At 32.5% G+C, this 22077-nt stretch overlaps 3 protein-coding genes across 4 annotated transcripts; 2 read left to right on the top strand and 1 right to left on the bottom strand.

Annotated features, from left to right (window-relative positions):
• Positions 1–757: 757 nt before the first annotated feature.
• LOC143922200 (UPAR/Ly6 domain-containing protein crok-like) lies at positions 758–4199 on the top strand. The gene is made up of 4 exons (XM_077445420.1): positions 758–761; positions 1207–1292; positions 2653–2809; positions 2879–4199. The coding sequence occupies exons 1-4, from the start codon at positions 758–760 to the stop codon at positions 3109–3111; spliced, it is 480 nt and encodes a 159-aa protein (XP_077301546.1). The 3' UTR covers positions 3112–4199.
• A 3688-nt stretch (positions 4200–7887) lies between these two features.
• Positions 7888–11567, top strand: LOC143922198 (uncharacterized). Its single transcript, XM_077445419.1, has 3 exons — positions 7888–8090; positions 9006–10046; positions 10678–11567. Exons 1-3 carry the CDS (start codon positions 8024–8026, stop codon positions 10893–10895), a joined length of 1326 nt encoding a protein of 441 aa, XP_077301545.1. The 5' UTR covers positions 7888–8023; the 3' UTR covers positions 10896–11567.
• A 4392-nt stretch (positions 11568–15959) lies between these two features.
• LOC143922197 (uncharacterized) lies at positions 15960–21822 on the bottom strand. Of its 2 annotated transcripts, XM_077445418.1 has the most exons (4): positions 21681–21822; positions 21401–21563; positions 20894–21088; positions 15960–20758 (listed from the first exon to the last, which is right to left on the bottom strand). In XM_077445418.1, exons 2-4 carry the CDS (start codon positions 21503–21505, stop codon positions 16805–16807), a joined length of 4254 nt encoding a protein of 1417 aa, XP_077301544.1. In that variant the 5' UTR covers positions 21506–21563; positions 21681–21822; the 3' UTR covers positions 15960–16804. The 2 variants fall into 2 exon arrangements, with proteins under 2 accessions (XP_077301544.1, XP_077301543.1); XM_077445417.1 differs by lacking the exon at positions 21681–21822 and having other exon boundaries at positions 21401–21587.
• Positions 21823–22077: the final 255 nt, after the last annotated feature.

The raw sequence follows: 22077 nt of genomic DNA, 5'->3' as shown, positions 1-22077 counted from the left end.
TAAATTAGTAAATCAGTGTCGCGTTTTTCCGTTCCTGTTTTTATTTTCTTTTTATTTAATCAAGTGCATTCATTTTCTTTTGTTAAAAATGCCAAAAACATGGAAATTGAGAGGGATATGGATCAGATTATTTTATAAGATTTTCACGAATTGAGATACATACATAGATAGTTTTATAAAAAAATCGAACAAAAATGAGAAGAAGAAGAAAATATTATTTTAAGATCCGACAAAATCTGGATGTCAAGCTAAATAAAAGCTTTTAAAAATTCCAAAAAGAAAACTTCTGAGCCAGCTGCAGAAGTGAAAAGGGAGTGAAGTCCAGAATTTCCTTCTTGAACCGCCAGAAGACGTCTGAATTACGCGGTTGAAGAAAAAAGCCACTGCTCTCTTGAATCAAAATAAAAAGCTTGAAAATTAAAAACAAAAATCACGGTGGACGAAAGATCATAGTGATTTGCCCGAAGAGAATATGATGATATCGCCACGAATACAAATAAAACATTTAAAAAGAAAAGGTATTTTACATAGATGAGGCGATGCATACGGTGCCTTAAATAGCACAATACCACGAAGGGTTGGTTTTATTAAAGAAGACCGCAACGTAATTGTATGCTTTTATTAAGCTACAGTTATAAACAAAATTGAAAAATAAAAATGTACACGATTTTAAGATAGTATTAATGCGTATAAACTTATAAATAGAAACATGATGCTGATTTTATCAGAGGGGTAACCATCAACAGAGAGATGATACATGGGTAATAGTGTGAAGATTGGTTCCTGAACTTCCTCAATTTAGCCGGGAGAGCGTTAATAATAAAAATGTGTCAGTCTATTTCATAATGCGGAAATTTGAAAATGTCACAATAATATTATGCTATCGATCGCACTGACATTTTGGCCAAATGCCCCGCGTTTGAGCAAAATGGCCGAAGTAACCTTTCAGCGTGTTCCATTTATTTTTAATTTTTGAAATATTATCGTGCTGCTGATAAGAATGTGCAGTTTTAAAGAACTAATTGAAAACACGATAGTTCTCATTACTAGAAACGACCTCGAATGATTATCTATCTATCAAATTGTTCATACATGTTTATCTATAAAACTTGTATGTTTGTATGCATATCTATAAACTTGTGTTCTTAAAACTTGTTTGTCTTTATAATATAACACGGAGTATTTTTTAACTTGCAACTTTTTCAGGCGCTGCCATCAGCTGCTACATCTGCCAATCCCGTTCCAATCCAGCTTGTTCGGATCCGATCAAACAATTTAAATTAGAATTGACGGTGAGAATATTTTATGTATATATGTATGTATGTATGTATTTGTATCTCAGAAACATTCATTAGTGGGTAAAACTTTCAATCCCTGACTTTGTGCTGCTGGCCAGACTTTGGATATGTGACTCCAAGGTCGATCATTTCCTATCAGAATTTGGCAATTTATCTGATTTCATTGAAACGGTCCAAAACAATTGGCAACCTTGTCCTATTTTTCTCGCGAAATTTGAGTTTACAGCATTTTAAATTTGCTGATTTATAAAATGCTGAAAATTTGTGCATATATGTATGTATGTCTATGATTGTTAATCGATTTTTGTAATTGGCCTTAAATAATGCATACAATACTTCTATTCAATGTTTGAACATAGATGCAGTGGCATCGCTAGAGGTGGTATCACCTAAAAATATTTTTATTAATTTTTAATATTTGTTAATTGTTTTGACTTCCGAGAGAGAAGCGTCAAAAGAGAAGCTAAGTTCACACGTTGTTTCTGGATTGCGTCTCCATCTGACTGGATTAGTTAACCTTCTTACCTTTAGGTACATACACTGATTTCTTAGGAATTCGAACAAAAGCCAAATATGGCTCATACTTGATGCTATATATAGCTGCACCAGACGGATTTCACGGTAGCTGTATAAATACAGAAAGCTGTATATATACAGAAATTGCAATGAGGCGTGTAGCCGCTCGAGGACCGTCGTATAACGAATATGTCGAATGAGCGTTTTTCAATTTGAACAATTTGGTGTCACTCCACAAATGGTGTCACCCGGTGCAGACTGCACTCCCCGCACAGGCTTAGCGATGCTACTGCATAGCTATCGTATAATAAAATGGGTGTATACCAGTAGCGGCTCGTGAGAATTCATATTGTGGGGGCTGCGGGGATTAATCAGGCTGTAGTAGCTCGTTAACCAAACTGGTGATCAAATGAAAACAAAAAAAAACATGCATATGCATATGGTCTGCAGCCCCGCAGCCCATGTGGATGACAAAAATAGCATGCATTTGTACTGTACTGGGAGGCTGCAGCCCCGCAGCCCATATGGACGAGCCGCCACTGGTGTATACCTGTATAAATAATAAAAAATAACTCAAAGTTGCTCATATCGAAACACATGGTCAATCTAATAGTAAACATTGTATTGAATTTATTTGAATAGTTTCTTTTTTTTTTTTAATTTATTTGAATATTCATTTGTTTTTTTACGAACCAACAATAGTTACATACAAAGTCTCTTTCATAATTATATATCAGATGTACACTTTGATCCATTCTCAAAATTTGAACGCTCTTTGAGATATCTATTTGAATTTTCAAAATCAACTCATTTTAATACACGATTTTTCTCTGTTCAGGAATGTACACCTGAAGTGTTGACCCTCTCTAGTAGAGAGCTGGCCCACGGACTGAACGGATTCTCTGGATTGAATAACCAAGAAGCCACCGATCTGATCATTGGAAATCCGCCTAGTGAATTTGAGCCGATGAAATGCCAGAAGATCAACTTCAACTGTAAGTAACGTTACTTTTCAAAAGCATCGTGTCCAGAAATCGCATTGACTGTGTATGCTTTTATTACAGTCGGTGAAGAGCGAGTGGTGATAAGGGGATGTCAGGCCGTCGGCAATCGATGGTCGGGAACCCAGAGCGATCTTTGTCGTAAACTGGAGCAGAAAGCACTTCAGCAACACGAAACTTACATTAATTATTGCAACACGTGCAATGAAGACGGATGTAACGCTGCACCAGGAAGCAGTTCGACTTCTGCATGGCTGATGCTACTTACCGTTGTAGTTGCCGTGTTGATCCGATAGACAGCGCCACCGTCATTAACATAACTTCAACGAACGTCGACGCCATTTTGTAAACATCGATGTATTTAGCCAAATCCATACGAAATACACATTCGAATACATATGTCTATGTATAAAGCTTGGTCATTGCATCTGAATTCATAAACTTAAAGACTGGGGTTTAAAGATTGCTCTTATCATTACAGTAATAAATAAATAAACCCCTTGATACTACGCGCATAGACAATTTAAAAATGGCAGTTGTACTGCAGCTGACTTATTTTCAATTTTATTTTTTGCATTCCTTTCTAAATCCACAATTCAATGGGTGGATTTGGAAAGGAATTTGATACATGATTCGAAATTAATGTTAAAATTATAATTTTACGTACAAAACTTACATAATTTGAAAAGTTATCGATATACTGTAGTTTCTGAATAGTAGGAATAACATTGCATTATCACCATTGTGCTTTACAGAAGTGATATACATATGTACTTATGTACACAAACACTATTATATTATTTTAATGAAAAACTTTGGTTAAGTTATTCAAAATGGCGTAATTTTAACTTTTGGTACAATTCGCAATGAAACAGTGTTTTTTTTTTAAATTTAATTGTCTCATTTTATTTTGGAACACGTTTTAAATATTGTTATTAATATTGCAAATTACCCAATGATATCTTCGCCCCAGCAAAATGACTGTTAAAAACAATTGTAAAAAAGTAAATCTAATGGAAATTATCATTCTTATTTCTTGATAAAATTTTTAATATTTTTTGGAAAAACCTTAGAGTGAAAAAAATTGCCTACAGCTATTCAAATTTTTACTTTCATTTTACATCTACAAGTTTATGTATGTATTAAACATGAAAAGGGGAAAAATTTTCTAAAATCATTTACAAGAATGATAAATAATAATAAAGTTTGCATTATTATATGACCATGGTTTAATTTCATTTTAGATTGCAATGATTAAGTTACTGATTAAATACTTTATCTATACCGTATTGATCTTTACAATATGACGTCACGCGCTTTACTGTATGCATTTAATCTCAAAAATATATTTTATTGGAAGAACATTAAAAATATCATTTAATTGAAAATAAATTTCCGTTTTTCATTTTCTCAACTCTTCATTTTTTAAAGTGGAATTTTATACGTACGAGTATAATCTTTTTTATAAAAAGTCTATCTGCAAAATATTGAATATTTATTATATTTGTTTCATAATATATGATAGAATGCGTAATTGTATAAGATACATTGATACTTAATAATAGTAATTATATATAATTTTAAATATTTGAAAACGTGCGTGTATTGATTTCGTCGTAAGCATGTGAAATTCAATACAAGTTTTCTTATATGGCTTCGTATTTGATTTTTTTGTAAATATATTCTTAAACTTCGAAGAACACTTAGTGGATTTCATTGCATAACGGAAAATATGGAAATAAAAAGAAATGTAGCATTTCGTCGCATTGATGATTCGTCTTCAAATAAGATTTTACTCTTATTATTTATAAATAAAATTTTCGAAATTTTAAAAATGGTGTACCGTAGTGCATTCAATATGAATAACTTTAATGTAAATATTATGCAATATATATATATATATATATATATATATATATATATATATATACATATATGTATAAATACATATAGCGTGTTTTTTTAAATATCATATTGTATGTGCTTATTAAAATATTAATTCTGGATATGTATTTGACTGAAAATATACTTTGCTTTAGAATTTTATTCGATAGTATGATTAATCACCGATATTTATACATGAATAGTGATAAGAAATGTTTCCCGTTAATTGGTGTTTATTATTCATACTAAACAAAAATCGACAGATTAAAATTTTTTAGTAAAATACCAAGTTATTAATGATCCTTTTATATAGTAAAAAATAACCGAATAATTAAAACCCTGTTTTAAATTTTGTCCTTAAGCAGTGGTTTGTGCTTAGACTTATAAATTAAGAAAAACATATATCAATAAATCAAGAATAATTAATTAATTCCAAGAGATACGCATCAGATTAAAAATAAATGCATGATGAAATGCGTTCATACTTTTATGTATGACCTGATAAAAATTATCTATTTCTTATGTTGGCAGATAATATCGTGCATTAAATTTAAATCAATAAAAATGTCCAATTATGTAAGATTAAATTTAAATAGAAATTTATTTCGAATCTTCGAATATATTATATGTTTTGTAGAATGTTGAATATATTTCAATATATCTACTAATAATATGTATGTATATGTATTTATGTATGTAAATTGTGATGGTATGTCAATCGGAATAGGTATAAATTGAATGTCTTCTTTTAATAATGAATGTGTAAATTAGATATAATATTCACAATATATATTGCGTAGCAATGAATATGTGCGTTTAAGATGTATCGTGTTTTGCTTCACTTCGAATAAAATGTCTTAAAATACATGTGTGCCTTTATTTTCATTATTCGTACTTTCTACTGCATCAGAACTGACAATACACACACAAAGTGCAAGGTATGTTGTTTGTAGTATATAAAAGTTATGTACAATATTATATTTATTTATTGTTTAATGACAAGCTGTTCAATTTTCTAATGTCAATAATATACAGTGAAAAATTTAAATTTTTACTTTTAATGTAGTGTATATGTTACAGTGAAAGCATATTTCAAGTGAAAATATATTTTCACGAAAGCATATTTCAAGCAGTGAAAATGTATCAAACAATGAATTTACAACGTTTAACTCTATAAATTTAACCCTAACAACCCAATTTTAAATGAATAGGGCCAACCCTTACTTAACCTGACCTATCCTAACCTTTAAATAATACCAACCCTAACAATCTAATCTTAAAGAACTTAAAGAAAAAAAACTCTGATAATGTAACTGGTTATGATTTCACTGAAACGTCAGTGAAAATTTATTTTCACTTGAAATATAATTTCACTGTGACATATACATACATATGCACATGTTATCTAAAATATAATTTCAAAAGAGACTATATATATATATATATATATATATATATATATATATATATATATATATATATATGTATATATATATATATATATATATATATATATATATATATATATATATATATATATATATATATATATGTATATGTATATACATATATATATATATATATATATATATATATATATATATATATATATATATACATATATTATTCAACGATTCATGAGGTCCACACGTAATCACTTGGTCTACCGTGTGTACCTCCTTATAAAGGACAAGTTAGCTTAGCATCCCCGAGCATCTCCGCATAGCATCCCCGATCCATTGGCGTGTCTATAGGCATGTGGATTTTCCCTAGCAAGTCGAACGCAACCACCCCGGTTCTGAGAACTCTAGCTCATCCTTTATTCAGGCACTTACTGGGTAATCCAGGGGTCTCTATTGTTCACCCACGAATACACTTAGACAGCGGATACACTCTCTCTCACGTTCCCACGTTACAATATATTAGGTATGACGAATTTTAGAAATTTATTTATTTTTAAATATTTTCTTCTCAACCGTTAGTGCCTTTACTCGTAAACTTAGAGGCTTTTATTCGAAAGCGTTCAATGTATCAAATTGAAATTTAATATATGTACATATGTATATATGTAAGTTCCAGTTTAATATTAAGTAATAAATTTGATTTCTTCATTCCGTCGCGGGCGAACGGCGCATTATGTAATACGGGCACGCGGCAATAAATTACCCTGTGATATTTATATATAACATATAACTTTACTTTAATTCATATATCAATTTTTTTGCGAAGTCACACGTTGAAAACAACGGGCACAACACTAGTATTATATACTACATAAAATGTTTTGTTTAGAATTTATAAGGCTTTGGCTAGAATCTGATAACCGGAAGTTGTTATTTTCTTTAAATTAATATTTCTTTTAATTTTTTTTATGTTTTATTGATATTTTATGGTTAATGTTTATAGTGATATTATTGTTAGTTATAAAAAATATAAATAAAATCCGATGACCGGAAGTCGAGCTTTCGTTTTACTGCAAATCCAGAATCTGTAAGTTTCTCTGCGCTCAAGTGTGTAAACGAAAACGCTTTCATAGTTGGTAGTTTTTTTTGAAATGCTTTTTATTGCTAATAAATTATGTCCCCAATACATCTTATATCTATTTTAATAGTTACTGATCTACTGATCATTTTCTATTTTTTTTATTTTTTTATTATTATTTATAGTGTTATCTTATTTCAATATTAGTGTACAACATAATAGGAATAAAGTACAAAAATTTATTTACAATTATTGACGAATTAAGTTTTTGATACTACTCATATTCCTCAGAGGTATATGTACATATGTACGTAAAGTAATGGGTTAGTCACATCAGAATTTTTTTAATCGATATGGATTTTGTTGAAAATTCGTTTATGCATGCAACTTGGCAAAATTACTCACCAATTGATCAAAGTGTAAAGATGCTATTGAACTTTGAATTTTGCGTTAGATTTATCTTTTCATCAATTCTCTTTTATTAAAAAATAATTAAAATGGCAATAATCACCAAACCTTATGATTAGACAAGAAAATTCTGAAAAGTATTTCTTTGATAATTTAATGTAATTCATATGTATGTACATATAGTGCAATTTTATATGAGTCATTTCCACATATTAAACAATAACAAAGACTAAAAATTGTGCGGACGAGATTCGAAGTTATTTTATCAGATAAATACAGATAAAGAGATAAATACAGATAAAATTTTACAATATTCAGCAACCAAATCAATAAATTCTGCCGACACAAAGTGGTATTCGCAGACGGTTGTGAACTGTGCCTTTGACAAGTGTCTTCAACTGACGTTCGTGGCATTATTTTCATCGGTTACCAAAAATGAAGTCGACAATGGTTCTGGCGCCATTTCTGGTGGCGTTAGTTTTTACTAGCTTACTTCCAAATGGTAAGTACATAATTTGAATAAAATAAGTAATAATGCATAATTATGCAAAATATGTATAATATTTCCGATTTTTAATGTTGAATTTTGTTGAATTTCAAAATTCATATGAAAAAAAATCAAATGTTTAATAACATGCTAGTGACTATTGTCATCTTCAAATTATTATCCTTGTGCATCGTCATACACATTCACTGACTTTAAAACTTCTGGAAACTGGTCTGGAGGATTCAATTGGATATAAGTTATGTTAAAAAATCTTTGACCCTCTTAATTTTGCAGCGTAGCTTTTGATTTTGGAAACAGTCAAACGTTACATAGAGTTAGTTGGATATACATATATGTTTTTTGGCCAGCAAGTTTCTCATAGTAATTACATATTATAAAATAAAACCATCCTCTACCGGACGCGAGGGGTTACATCACAGCCGTTTAGTTTAATTTATTTTTTAAATTTTATCTGTATTAGTTTATTATATTAAGTTTGATTTATTTCATTACAAGTCGTAGTAATCTAACACCATAAATTAGTTTTCCCATGGTCGAAATACATATATGTAGTTAAATCGCTTTCTCATCCCCGAAAAGGATAGATTCATCACATTTTTTCAAAATCTTCAGGTTTGTTTTTAAGATTAAATTGATAAATACATATGCACACATATGTATGTATCATAAAAGGTCTCATTCCGATTTTCATTTTCTTCACTTAATTGTTTATTTATTAGCGATGTAGTGAACACAAAGTGAAACAATCTATGCATTAAACAAAATTTCAAATATTTATTTACTCATTTTATTTGGGATGATCTCTAAAGATAACAAATATAACATAGCACCCTTTCATATACAATATGTATGTATCAAATTTCGACAATTATAACTGACATGTGATTAAATGAAAGTCATGTATTTCAGGTAATGCGAATAATTGTTACGATTGTGAAGATTGTGAAGAAATTCTTGAAAATTCTCCCACATGCGAGCTAAGTTCTGAAAAATATGTAGCATTTGCACATCTGAGACTGAGACGAGATATTCGAATTGTACAAGTTTATGTTGACCCCGTCACTGCCACCGAGGAAGCCACCGTCACTGAGGAAAACACCGCCACCGAGGAAGCCACCGTCACTGAGGAAAACACCGCCACCGAGGAAGCCACCGTCACTGAGGAAAACACCGCCACCGAGGAAGCCACCGTCACTGACGAAAACACCACCACCGAGGAAGCCACCGTCACTGAGGAAAACACCGCCACCGAGGAAGCCACCGTCACTGAGGAAAACACCGCCACCGAGGAAGCCACCGTCACTGACGAAAACACCACCACCGAGGAAGCCACCGTCACTGAGGAAAACACCGCCACCGAGGAAGCCACCGTCACTGAGGAAAACACCGCCACCGAGGAAGCCACCGTCACTGAGGAAAACACCACCACCGAGGAAGCCACCGTCACTGAGGAAAACACCGCCACCGAGGAAGCCACCGTCACTGAGGAAAACACCGCCACCGAGGAAGCCACCGTCACTGAGGAAAACACCGCCACCGAGGAAACCACCGTCACTGAGGAAAACACCGCCACCGAGGAAACCACCGTCACTGAGGAAAACACCGCCACCGAGGAAACCACCGTCACTGAGGAAAACACCGCCACCGAGGAAACCACCGTCACTGAGGAAAACACCGCCACCGAGGAAACCACCGTCACCGAGGAAACCACCGTCACCGAGGAAACCACCGTCACCGAGGAAACCACCGTCACTGAGGAAACCACCGTCACCGAGGAAACCACCGTCACTGAGGAAACCACCGTCACCGAGGAAACCACCGTCACTGAGGACACCACTGTCACCGAGGAAACCACCGTCACTGAGGAAACCACCGTCACCGACGAAAACACCACAACAGAGATAACTTCTCTCCCCAAAAAAACGCATTGCTACAAAATTAAGTATACAGGTATGATACTTAATTTGTTATTTTTTATTTGGATTATAATACTTTTTGTTATTTTGTCCAATAGAATAAGTAAAATACGTATCAAAAATAATCATTTAGAATCTCTTTATAATCTATAGTCTATAACTCTATACTATCACTAGATGCATACGTATCTATTATATATGCTGTATTATGATCAACCTTTATTCTGCGATCTGTTTATTTTTTCTATACTGGATTTAATATTATCGAGCTATGCATAATACAAACATACGTATATTACAAAGGATCGCCGGCGATTGTTTTTTTACACGGTTTATTTGCATCTACATACGTGTAAATTTAAATAATATTTCATTTTTAAATCATCCAAAACAAATAAATGTACAGATGTGGGTATTACTATAATAAACTTAAATACACGTCATTGACACTATGCGTAAGGTCAATTTCTACGATCTGAATCTAAATATAAAATAAAATTTCTAAATACTTAATTTAAATCTAAATACTTTAGTTCAATAAACACCGTATATGCAGACCCGTGTATTGTACATACGTACTCGTATACAATATATAATGTATAACAAGATTTCGTTTAATTTTTTTTTACATTTTAAAGCAACCATCTATTTGTTTTAAATTTTAGTCGATGACAAGGTAAAGGTAAAGAGAGGATGCACCTTATATGAGGAAGAAGATACTCAAGAAGCCAAAAACATAAAATGCAAAGCACTCGCTGGCGACATGGAACCGGAAGAATGTAGGATTTGCACAGAAGATTTATGCAATCCAGCAGGAAGAGCAGTTGCTTCAGGAGTGATGGCATTGCTCCTACCGTTGCTGGCTGCAGTGCTGTTACAATAGATTTTAGCAGTTAAGTCTAGTACCAAAAATGCACAATCAACTCTGTGTACATACTGCTGAAAGGTTGAACTATTAATCTAAGCTATTGAACTATTAGTTTAAGCTCAAATGATACATTGTTTTGAATTACATATGTACAAGTGTGTACATATGTAATTCAACTTTCCAGTATTTTGCCGCACAGAGTTTCGTTGACGTTTTTCCGTGCAAGTTTACCAACAAATCCAACACGTCAATTTTTGTAAATATATTTTTAATTTATTTATGAAATAAATGATTAAGTACCTTTTTAAATAAACGAATTGTTAAAATTTAAATTATGCCTATTTATTTATCCATAAATAATACGCATACGAAAAAAATATATCAAATTTTAATGAAACCAATTACACAATACATTTTGATGATTTGATTTGATCTTATATATCATCGTGTCGTTATTTTAGTCACAATCCATCAAATAGTTTCATATACAATTAATTAAGAAGCAAACCAACCAAAAAAAAAAAAAAAAAAGATAAAAATGAATTGATAAATAGATTGTGGATAAATTACATTAATACGGATGACGTCAGGGATTTATTTTTAATTTAGTATGATAAAATATCTCGTTGTTGTCGAATTAGCCTTTCAATAAAAGTAGTAAATTAAATTTTTCGCACATAGGCACGTAATTCGCCTTTGTTTTGCATTTGTTTATCTTTCACGCTGTCGCCTTTCAAAACAATTGATTTTTTTTTATATCTAAGTAAGATAAAATTCATTAATTTGACGTAAAAAATAGCAGTCGCATTAATAAAAGTCATGTGACTAAATCCAGATAGATGAGATAACAACATGATAGAATGTGAATGCGATTTACAGTTTCTTTCCGAAAATATTTTTTTTTTTGGACGAAGTGTTGAATATAGCAATTTATTTCGAATCTAATTTCGAAATGGACGGTAGCGCATGGGAGCTCCACTCCCTTTCGTGAAATCCAGAAACGTTAAATTGTGAAATCCAGAAGCGTTTTCTCAACTCAATAATTATTATCGAAAATAATATATGCCAATATTGTCAATATTGAATGTTAGAAGAAGATGGTTATATATTTTTTACGGGTCTACCCGACGGGATCGAATGTGAAATGCACGAAAAACCAAATATCGGAAGGCAAAGATCAAAAAATCGAAAGATCTTAAGTCGAAAGATCAAAAAAAAAGGGTGCATGGTAAACGGTACATACTCACTTAATTTGCGCGAGCAGGATACAACAGGAATAAGAGGAACAGGCTTTTCCTCCCGTATTCTGCGCGCGCACATTAATACGGGAGGAAAAGCTTGTTCCCCTTGTTCCTGTTGTATCCTGCTCGCGCAAATTAAGTGAGTATGTACCGTTTACCATGAACCCTTTTTTTTGATCTTTCGATTTTCGATATTTGGTTTTTCGTGCATTTCACATTCGATCCCGTGAGGTGCACCCATTTTTTACATTATAAGTGGAGATCGGCGGTGCGTTTCTATTTCCCAGGAAAGAGGGTTGACTATTGTCCTACAAAGCTAGAGAGCAAAAAAAAAAGGTTGGCAATAGAAATTGACAATGGCGAACCCATTTTTTTGTCCAAATAGAAACCGACCACCGCACGTCCATTAATTATGAGTTATTTACATTATTTATGAGTCGTAAATCAGTATTGAACTATTTAACTGAAAGTAAAATGCTTTACATTTCGATTCCGCCTTTGGCAGAATCTGTAGCCGAAAACCATTTAAACCATTATTGTGTTTTTAACAAGCTGGGTGCACTTATCTGAAATTTCGTTCTCGGCCCTAGACAAATTAAAAATAGTATTCTATAGACATATTTTTAATATGCGAAATATCAGAACTATTAGAAAAATACCTATACACAGTGGCAGCTCGTGGATAAGATATCTGGGGGTGCTGCGGTTGATTAAAAATAAAAAAAATGTTTATTTGGATTATATTTTACTATTAACATCAAAATGATCAAAATTAAACATACTTCTGTCTTTTTTCCCTGAAGAAAGGTCTATCACCTTTTCGTTAAAATTTTCACTGTTCATAATCATTTTTTTTTCAATTGACAGCATAGAAAAAGCCGTCAATCTTTCCTGAACCATTGTGTTTCTTATATACATACATGTATGTCTTTATTCTATTTATTGATGAAAAACACCGTTCAAGCTCAGAGGTAGTTGAAGTTGTAAGCAGAATTTGAAAAAGTTTTGTTATTTCCACACGAACTTTGCATAAATTAATTGCAAAAATAAGTTTTAAAAATATTAATAAATCATTAATACTATGCATTTCTTTCCTTGAGTAAAACACTTCTAATTCAGTTTGAAGTTTTTCTTTATCTAGCATTGGATATGATTCAATGGTTAGTAGTAGATCTTCCATTGGCATTTTCTTTCAGTACTTTTCAAAATTTTCTTTATTAAATAATTTCACAGCTTAGACAAAGTATATCTTTCTTTTATATCCTTAATAATAACATCGCACATATTTTTGGCTTCTATAATATGTGCGATAATATATGCATATAATATATCACATATTTTTGGCTTCTATTCGCTATAAGAATCTCATATTTGTATAATGACATAAGTAAAACTTTCTAAGTTTTCTTTAATTGCATCGTTATTACTAGATTTCATTTGGTTATAAATAATTTCTAAATGCGGCATTAACTTGTGAAAAAGTTCTGACTAAAATAAAAAATTGTATTCAGTAAATTGGTAGAATCTGTTATTGTTTTATCAGTATTTTCGGAAGAATATTTAAGTTCTTGAAAACATTGGCTCAGCTTCTCTTGATTTTGATACCAACTTAAATACTTAAAGTGACGTGTAGAAGGAAGTGTAGAAACGTAGAAAGTGTAAGAGGTGTAGAAGGAAAGAGAAAAGGTGCAGAAGAAATGAGGAAAAGTGAGGAGCGTGTCGAGCGCACACGAACGCAACAAGAAATGTGTATAATACTGTTGGGAGTGCAGTACCAACCAAGCTTCTAGCTGCCCCCGCGCCCCTCCTTCGCCCACTCGGTATATTCCAACGAAAACCGTACTGCACAAAATCATAAACGATGCTTCACTTTCTGATATTAGTACCGCGATGTATGATCATTATTGGATGTATCGGTGTGCGGGCGAGCTTAATACATGCTTAAATAATATTGATATTTTCATATAATATACATACATTTATGTATATAATAATATTAGTCAATTTCCTTGGGGGTGCTGCAGTACCGCAGTGCGTATGGACGAGCCGCCACTGCCTATACATATGCTGGTTGCTATTTTTTTTTTTAATAATAATTGAATAAGAAAACATGATATAACACGTACAATTTCACATGGAAACAAAAGATGCGTGGAACGAAAAATAATAAACATTTATCATTAAATAAATACACGTATTTTTATATAGAATAATATAAAATATATCAATGTCGGCCAGTTGAACGTCCCTTTATACATCGGCTCTCCCCCCCCCCCCCTCTCATCGGTCCTGAACTTATCCACATTCTATTCAATTCGAAGGTTTTATGATTTCATGTCGGCTTTGAGCAAAAATTTTCAGTTTTGGGGCCCACAATCGACAATTCTATGACCTTGTAACAAACTTGTCACGGAATTCATTTATTTTCTTTTAGATTGTCATATTTATTATTTGAACTAAATACTAAGAAACCAAAATATTAAAACTGTTGCAGTCCTTCTGATGAAAAAACTTAAAGTTAGCCAACGTATCAATCAGTAATGATTATTTTGAGAATCCCTGACTCTTCAGACATCAGATCAAACACAAATATGTCAATCTATTATGAATACATACATATATGTACATATGAAGACTTTTGAAGATACTCTTCTTCGAACAGTGGCCCATTGATTGGGTCATATTGAGTGGCTCATATTCTTCACCAAGCTTTCTCAAATATCTGAAAAAAAATTTCTCCTGTGGCGATTTTTAAATTGAACATATTGAATAAGAATAATATTTTATTTCTGATATTATCTAATATATGATTTCGAGAGAGACTTTGTAACTATGTGAGGTTTCGGTAAGAGCATCCAAAATAAATTAAAGTTTCTCTGACGACGATATCGATATCGTTGAATATTATTTTTTTCGATTCAAATAAATTTAATAAATAATAAAAATACAAATGAATGCTTACTATTAAATTAGCCATGTTTAAGCGGTTTATATTACAAACTAGTGTTGTGCCCGTTGAAACACGAATAAAAATAAAGTTATATGTTATATAAGTATAATGTAAGGTATTTTATAGGCGCACGTGCACGTAATACTAATCGTAATAAAAAGTGGCACATTATACACTTAGCAATCTAACCCGTTTGAAATGATGAATGAATGTGTGTGTGTGCACTTCCAGAATCCAGAATCGAAATCGAAACGGCTGGTTTCGGAAATAAATTGATGCACAAATTAGAAATTACGAATTACGAAGTGATACATTTTGTGCATCACCGACGCCCTAGGGGCTTTGCCCCCAGTGCCCCCGAAAAGTGAATATTTTTCACATTTCTTTTTTTTAGAAGTTCAAATTTTCTGATATTAAAAAATAATCAATCAACTGTCACATATTGAAGTTTGAATGAGACGATTTTGATAAATTTTGAATGATTAACGACTCAACGAATATTTGTATGATGGAAGCAGTCTCTAAAGAAAATATTGTTATTTTGATTTTAAAAATTATTGTGGACTTCTATTTAAGGTGAAAACACAGAGAGAGGAACGCGGCACGTCAAACCTGCACCGTCGCGTCCCTTCGCAAACCTCATCTCTTGGGTGTTTTCGGTAATATTTTATTCTTGTATTGACAGTGATTGATATTGGTGATTCAAATATTTGAAGAAATGTAGGAGAAACTTGTCGACCATTATTCTCCCATCTTTGTTTTGAATACAAAAAATTCCGAGAAAATTTACTAATTTACATATAACACGTTAAAATGTTATATTTTATCGTATTGGGGTGATATATGGGGCAAAAAAAATACATGTACGCAAAATAAAAGAAAATTGTTACATTAATGGATTTTTTTTATTATTATTATACATATATACATCATATGTGCCATGACAGAAATTACCCTCAAGGCGACACATATGGTTAGATTATTTTTGTACATAAATACTAACAATTCTTCAAACATAACAGAACATAGAGATACAATAGAGACATCTATGGACAATCAACAATTTTTTGATACACACAAAATTTGATATGCTAATAGATCGAATTTGCGAGAAACTGACGGGGAGGATACCGATTTATTGGATCCTTCAAAACAATTAAGTTACAAAAAAAAGAAAAATTCCAACAAGAGACGGTAGATCTGTGTTTTAATAACGACAAAATCTCGCCAGCAGCGTATTTGGCTGGTACTTGAACCTACGACCACTCTACTGGTATGCAATAACTCTACCAGTGCAATATGCAGTGGCTTTAAAAAATAACTTTTGCACACAACAAATAAACTTCATAGGTCCCAGTAATCTATCTAATATATAATTTCGAAAGAGACTTTGTATTTTTGGTTGGGAACATCCTTTCTATGACGATTCAATTTTTTTTTCGATTCAAATAAATTTAATATAAAAACAAATGAATATTTACTATTAGATTCACCGTGTTTAAGCTGTTTATATTACAAATACTGAGCGAAGCTGGGTAAAAGAACTAGCATAATATAATTAGAATTATGGGGTAAAAGGTTAAATATCATTGAGATCGGTTTTCACTGACAAATGATGTTCTCAAACTATCAATAACAGTTTCATATGTAGTTTCAAAATTTACATAGGCTTTAATAAGTAAGGTATTTACTTATGCTCTGGTGATTTGCATTAATAGCAATCAGGTATATGGTTACAATATATGTTTTTCTTGATTATGAATTTTGGAATGTGTAACCAAAGATGATTTGTATGAAAAAGATTTTGAACATAAAACACATTTATGCGGTTTATTTCCAGTGTGAATTTTCATATGCGTTACCAAGTAAGATTTAGATCCATATCCCTTCAAACACATGTCACATGTGTACGGCTTTTCCCCAGTATGGGTGTTCATATGGGCAACCAAGTGTGAGTTAGATAGAAATAATTTGGAACATATTTCACATTTGTGTGACGTTTTTCCCGAATGAATATGCATATGTGACACCAAGGAAGATTTAAATGCAAACGATTTCAAACATACGTCACATTTGTATGGCTTATTCTCGTTATGGCTCTTCATATGCAATACTAAGAATGTTGAAGTCGTAAACGACTTCAGACAGACTTCGCATTTGTAAGGTTTCAGACCGCTGTGAATCTTGCTGTGTGCCGCCAAGTGAGATTTAAAAGTAAAAGACTTGAAGCAGATATCACAGTTATGCGGTTTTAATCCTGTGTGATACTTCATGTGATTATTTAATGAGGATTTATATCCAAATGATTTTGAACACTTGTCGCATTTGTACTGATTTCCTTCAGAATGCATTTTGATATGATTTTTTAATATGTATTCATTTGTGAAGGATTTTGGGCAAATGGTACATTTGCATAGTTTTCTCCCAGTGTGAAGATATACATGTGTTTTTAAAGATGACTTTTTTTTGAACGATTTTTGGCACATGTCACATTTATACGGCTTTTCCCCAGAATGAGTCTTGATGTGTGCTGCCAAGAGAGGCTTCAATGTGAATTTTTTCAAACATATACTACACATATGGGGTTTAGCTTCAGAGTGCGTTTTTTTATGCGTCAATAAACTGTGCTGAGATGTAAAAACTTTCGGGCACATGTCACAGTTGTAAGTTTCATCTGCAATGTGAATATTCGAATGTATCTTTAGTTCATAATCTGACATAAACTTTTTCAAACAGATATCACATTTAAAAGGTGTTCTTCCAGTATGGGCGTTTATATGTAGCATTAAATACGACTTTGTTCCAAATGATTTCGAGCATATGTCACAAGTATACTTCTCTTCCCCAGTATGGGTAAGCATATGTGATGTCAATTGCGAGTCGAATGAAAATGATTTAAAACATACTTCACATTTTTTTGGTGCTTCCTCGGTATGGATATGATTATGCAATAGCAGTGATGATTCCGTTGCGAACGATTTGGAACACATATCGCAAGGGAACAATGTTTCCATTGTGTGTGTTTTCACATGCATTATCAAGTGGTGTGAAGTGGTGAATGATTTTAAGCACATATCGCATTTATATTGCTCAAGCTCTCCATGAGTTGCCACATGTGCCATCAGGTGAGATTTAAAAGTGAAAGACTGCAAGCAGATGTCACAATTATGGGGTTTTAATTCTGCGTGATATTTCATGTGATTATTTAAAGAGGTTTTATATATAAATAATTTCGAACACTTGTCGCATTTGTAATGTTTTTCCTCACTATGGACTTTTATATGAACGTTTAGGTTAGATCCATTTGAGAAGGATTTGAAGCAGATACTGCACTCGTGTGGTTTCTTCCCTATGTGAGAATATGCGTGTATTTTTAAAGATGCCTTTTTTCTAAACGATTTTTGGCAAATATCACATTTGTATGGTTTTTCCATAGAATGAGTCTTAATATGTGCTGCTAAGTGACGTTTCAGTGTAAATGTTTTGAAACATATATCACAGACACATGGTTTATTTTCAGAATGCGTTTTTTTATGTGACAATAGCCTTTGATGGGATATAAAAAATTTTGGGCACATATCGCAGTTGTAAGTTTGGCCTGCAATGTGAATATTCGAATGTATCTTTAGTTCATAATCCGACATGAACTTTTTGAAACAGATGTTGCATTTAAAAGGTGTTCTTCCAGTGTGAGCGTTTATATGTAGCATTAAATACGACTTTGTTCCAAATGATTTCGAACATATGTCACAGGTATACGGCTTTTCTCCAGTATGGCTATGCATATGCATTACCAATTGCGATTTATATGCAAATGATTTAGAACATACTTCACATTTATTCAGTGCTTCCCCGGTATGTATATGATTATGCAGTAACAGTGATGATTTCGTTGCAAACGATTTGGAACATATATTGCAAGAGAACAGTTTTTCAACTGTGTGAGTTTTCAAATGAGTTACCAAGTAGTGTGAAGTGGTGAATGATTTTAAGCAAATTTCACATTTGTATTGTTTAAGCCCTCTGTGGGTTATCACATGTGCCGCTAAGTGAGATTTAAAAGTAAAAGACTTCAAGCAGATGTCACACTTGTGGGGTTTTAGTCCTGCGTGGTATTTCATGTGATTATTTAAAGAGCTTTTATATCCGAATGATTTTGAACACTTTTCGCATTTATACTGTTTTCCTTTAGAATGGACTTGCATATGAATTTTAAAGATGTAATCATTTGTGAAGGATTTCGAACAGATATTACATTCAAATGGTTTTTTCCCAGAGTGGGTATATGCATGGAATTTTAAAGATACTTTTTTTGCAAAAGATTTTTCGCAGTTGTCACATTTGAATGGTTTTTCCCCAGAATGAGTCTTCATATGCGCTTCTAAGTAAAGCTTCGTTGTAAATGTTTTCAAACATATATTACACATGAGAGGATTATCTTCAGAGTGGGTTTTTTTATGATTCAATAACCTACGATAAGTTACAAAAAATCTTGGACACATATCACAGCCGAAAATTTTATCTACACTGTGATTATTCGGATCATCAATTTTCGTATGTGTCAATAATGCATCGGACGACAGAGATTTTTCCATTGTGTGATTTTTCATATGCATCACCAAGTATTGTGAAGTGGTGAACGACTTTAAGCACACGTCGCATTTGTTTTGTTTAAGATCTCTGTGAGTTATCATATGTGTCATCAAGTGACATTTAAATGGGAATGATTTCGAGCAGATTTCACATTTATGGGGTTTTAGTCCGTCGTGTTTTTTCATGTGACAATTTAAAGAAGTTTTATAACAGAATGTTTTCAAACATCGGTCACATTTGTATGGCTTTTTATTGGAATGAGTTTTCCTATGAATTGATAGATAGTATTCAGTTGCAAATGATTTCGAGCAGTCGACACATTTGAATGGTTTTTCTCCTATGTGAGTATATAAATGTACTTCTAAAGAAGACTTTTTTGTAAATGATTTTGAACAGATATCACACTTGTGTGATTTCTCTTCAACATGAAGTTTCATATGCTCCAATAAAAATGATTTATATGTGAATAACTTCAAACATACATCACAACTGTATGCTTTTTCCTCTGTATGATTTTTTTTGTGAACCGATAAATTGTGTTCAGTTGTGAACGGTTTCAGACATATATCACATTTGTATGGTTTTTCTCCCGTGTGTATATTCAAATGCCTCGCTAAATCCGACTTCAATGTAAATGATTTTAAACAACTGTCACATTTGTGTGGCTTTTTCCCAGTGTGAGTATTCATATGTGCGACTAAATAAGATTTAGATCCAAACGATTTTACGCACACATCACACGTGTACGGCTTTTCCCCAGTATGGCTGTTCATGTGCATTATCAAGTGGGAACTGGATACGAATAATTTGTGACATATCTCACATTTGTTTTGTTGGTCCGTTGCATGAATACGCATATGAACCTTTAAGGAGGAATTATATGCAAAGGATTTTGAGCATATATTGCATACATACGGCTTTTCCCCAGTGTGGATATTCATATGGTCATCGAAGCTTGATTTTCGTGCACAATATTTTGAACAGATTTTACACGTAAGCGAGTCCTTATTTGAACCTTTCCTTACATCAAATTCTGTGAGTGGAATATTTTGAATGATTTCTTCAGTTTCATGACAGCCAGTTTCCCTACCAGTCTGTAAAATCAAAAGATTATTAAGAACACTTGTTTCAATTTTCAATTAATTCCATATTCAAAATTGCGAATTAATAAATTTAAATTTCACCAACATACTTTCTTCACTATTGCACATAGAAATTTCTTTATTTACCTCATATGCATCGAATTTACTGCTATTTTCTTCCTCCCAATTTAAGTCGTCTAATATAATTTCTTCTGTTTTGATATTCATTGCTCTTCGCGTAACATCACTCTTAATACACATAGTTTTAAAACATGCGAATGATTTTAGGTTGGACTCACACAATAGGCATATTTCATTTGGAAATGTTTCATCTTCCTTCATCTGTAAGTTTATAAAATACAAATTAGACAATTTTCGACAACTTTGCCAATATTTGTATACGATCACTTTTCAATTTCAATCCATCTATTACATACTATTAGATAAATAAGTGTACTGGTTTTATCTCATGACTTACCAGGACAGATACCCAAAAAAAAAAAAACCAATACGAATAGTCACCTTATTTAAGTCGAGTTTAATATAAAATATATAACAGTTAATATAAATCTTTAACATAAATATTAAACAAACATACCCGTAGCCATGCAATTCTAGAGTTATATTGCTTCCGCAAATCGAAAATGAACTGACCTGTAGCTGACAGCAGCCTTTGATTTGTTGTACTAATGACTGATTGTCATAGATGGAAATGGACGACTCAGCTGGTTGAAATGAAAGACATAGCCGACACTCCATCTCCTAACACTTCTCACTTCTCAGCTTTCACTTACAGCAAACTAAGCAGTATTCTAACCTACAAAATATGACAACCACTAGTACCAATGACATTATATTATGTTATAAAAATTTACTTACAGTGACACGAAAAATGTTTTATTATTTTTTTATTTCATATAACACGAACGCTCACCTTTAAAGATCGCTCCAATGCGACGAGTGCATTTAAACAGATACAATCATAGATCTAGAATATACTAGATCCACCCTCACGTGTTAAAGTCTGTTCATACTTAACAGCACTGCACGGCTTCAGCACTGCACGACTCCATTTCAAATATGTCATTTTATTACATTTCTATTCATATCTACCTACACGTCGCGGTCACATCACGTTTACAGCAATTTGGCTGAGTGCAAGGCAAAATCGGCTTACTTATACATTAGAGGCCATGACGATACGGCGCAATATTGCTTACGTCGTATTGTCGAGTACTTGCAATATGAATGCATACACGTGCATTCGTAGCTACGCGTCAGAATACAAGTCAGCAAAAATGTTTCGACGTTTATCGAACGAAAAATTATGT

The sequence above is a fragment of the Arctopsyche grandis genome, unplaced genomic scaffold (assembly GCF_051622035.1).
Source record: "Arctopsyche grandis isolate Sample6627 unplaced genomic scaffold, ASM5162203v2 HiC_scaffold_795, whole genome shotgun sequence".
Lineage (NCBI taxonomy): Eukaryota > Metazoa > Arthropoda > Insecta > Trichoptera > Hydropsychidae > Arctopsyche > Arctopsyche grandis.
This window is presented reverse-complemented; position numbering and strand designations above follow the sequence as displayed.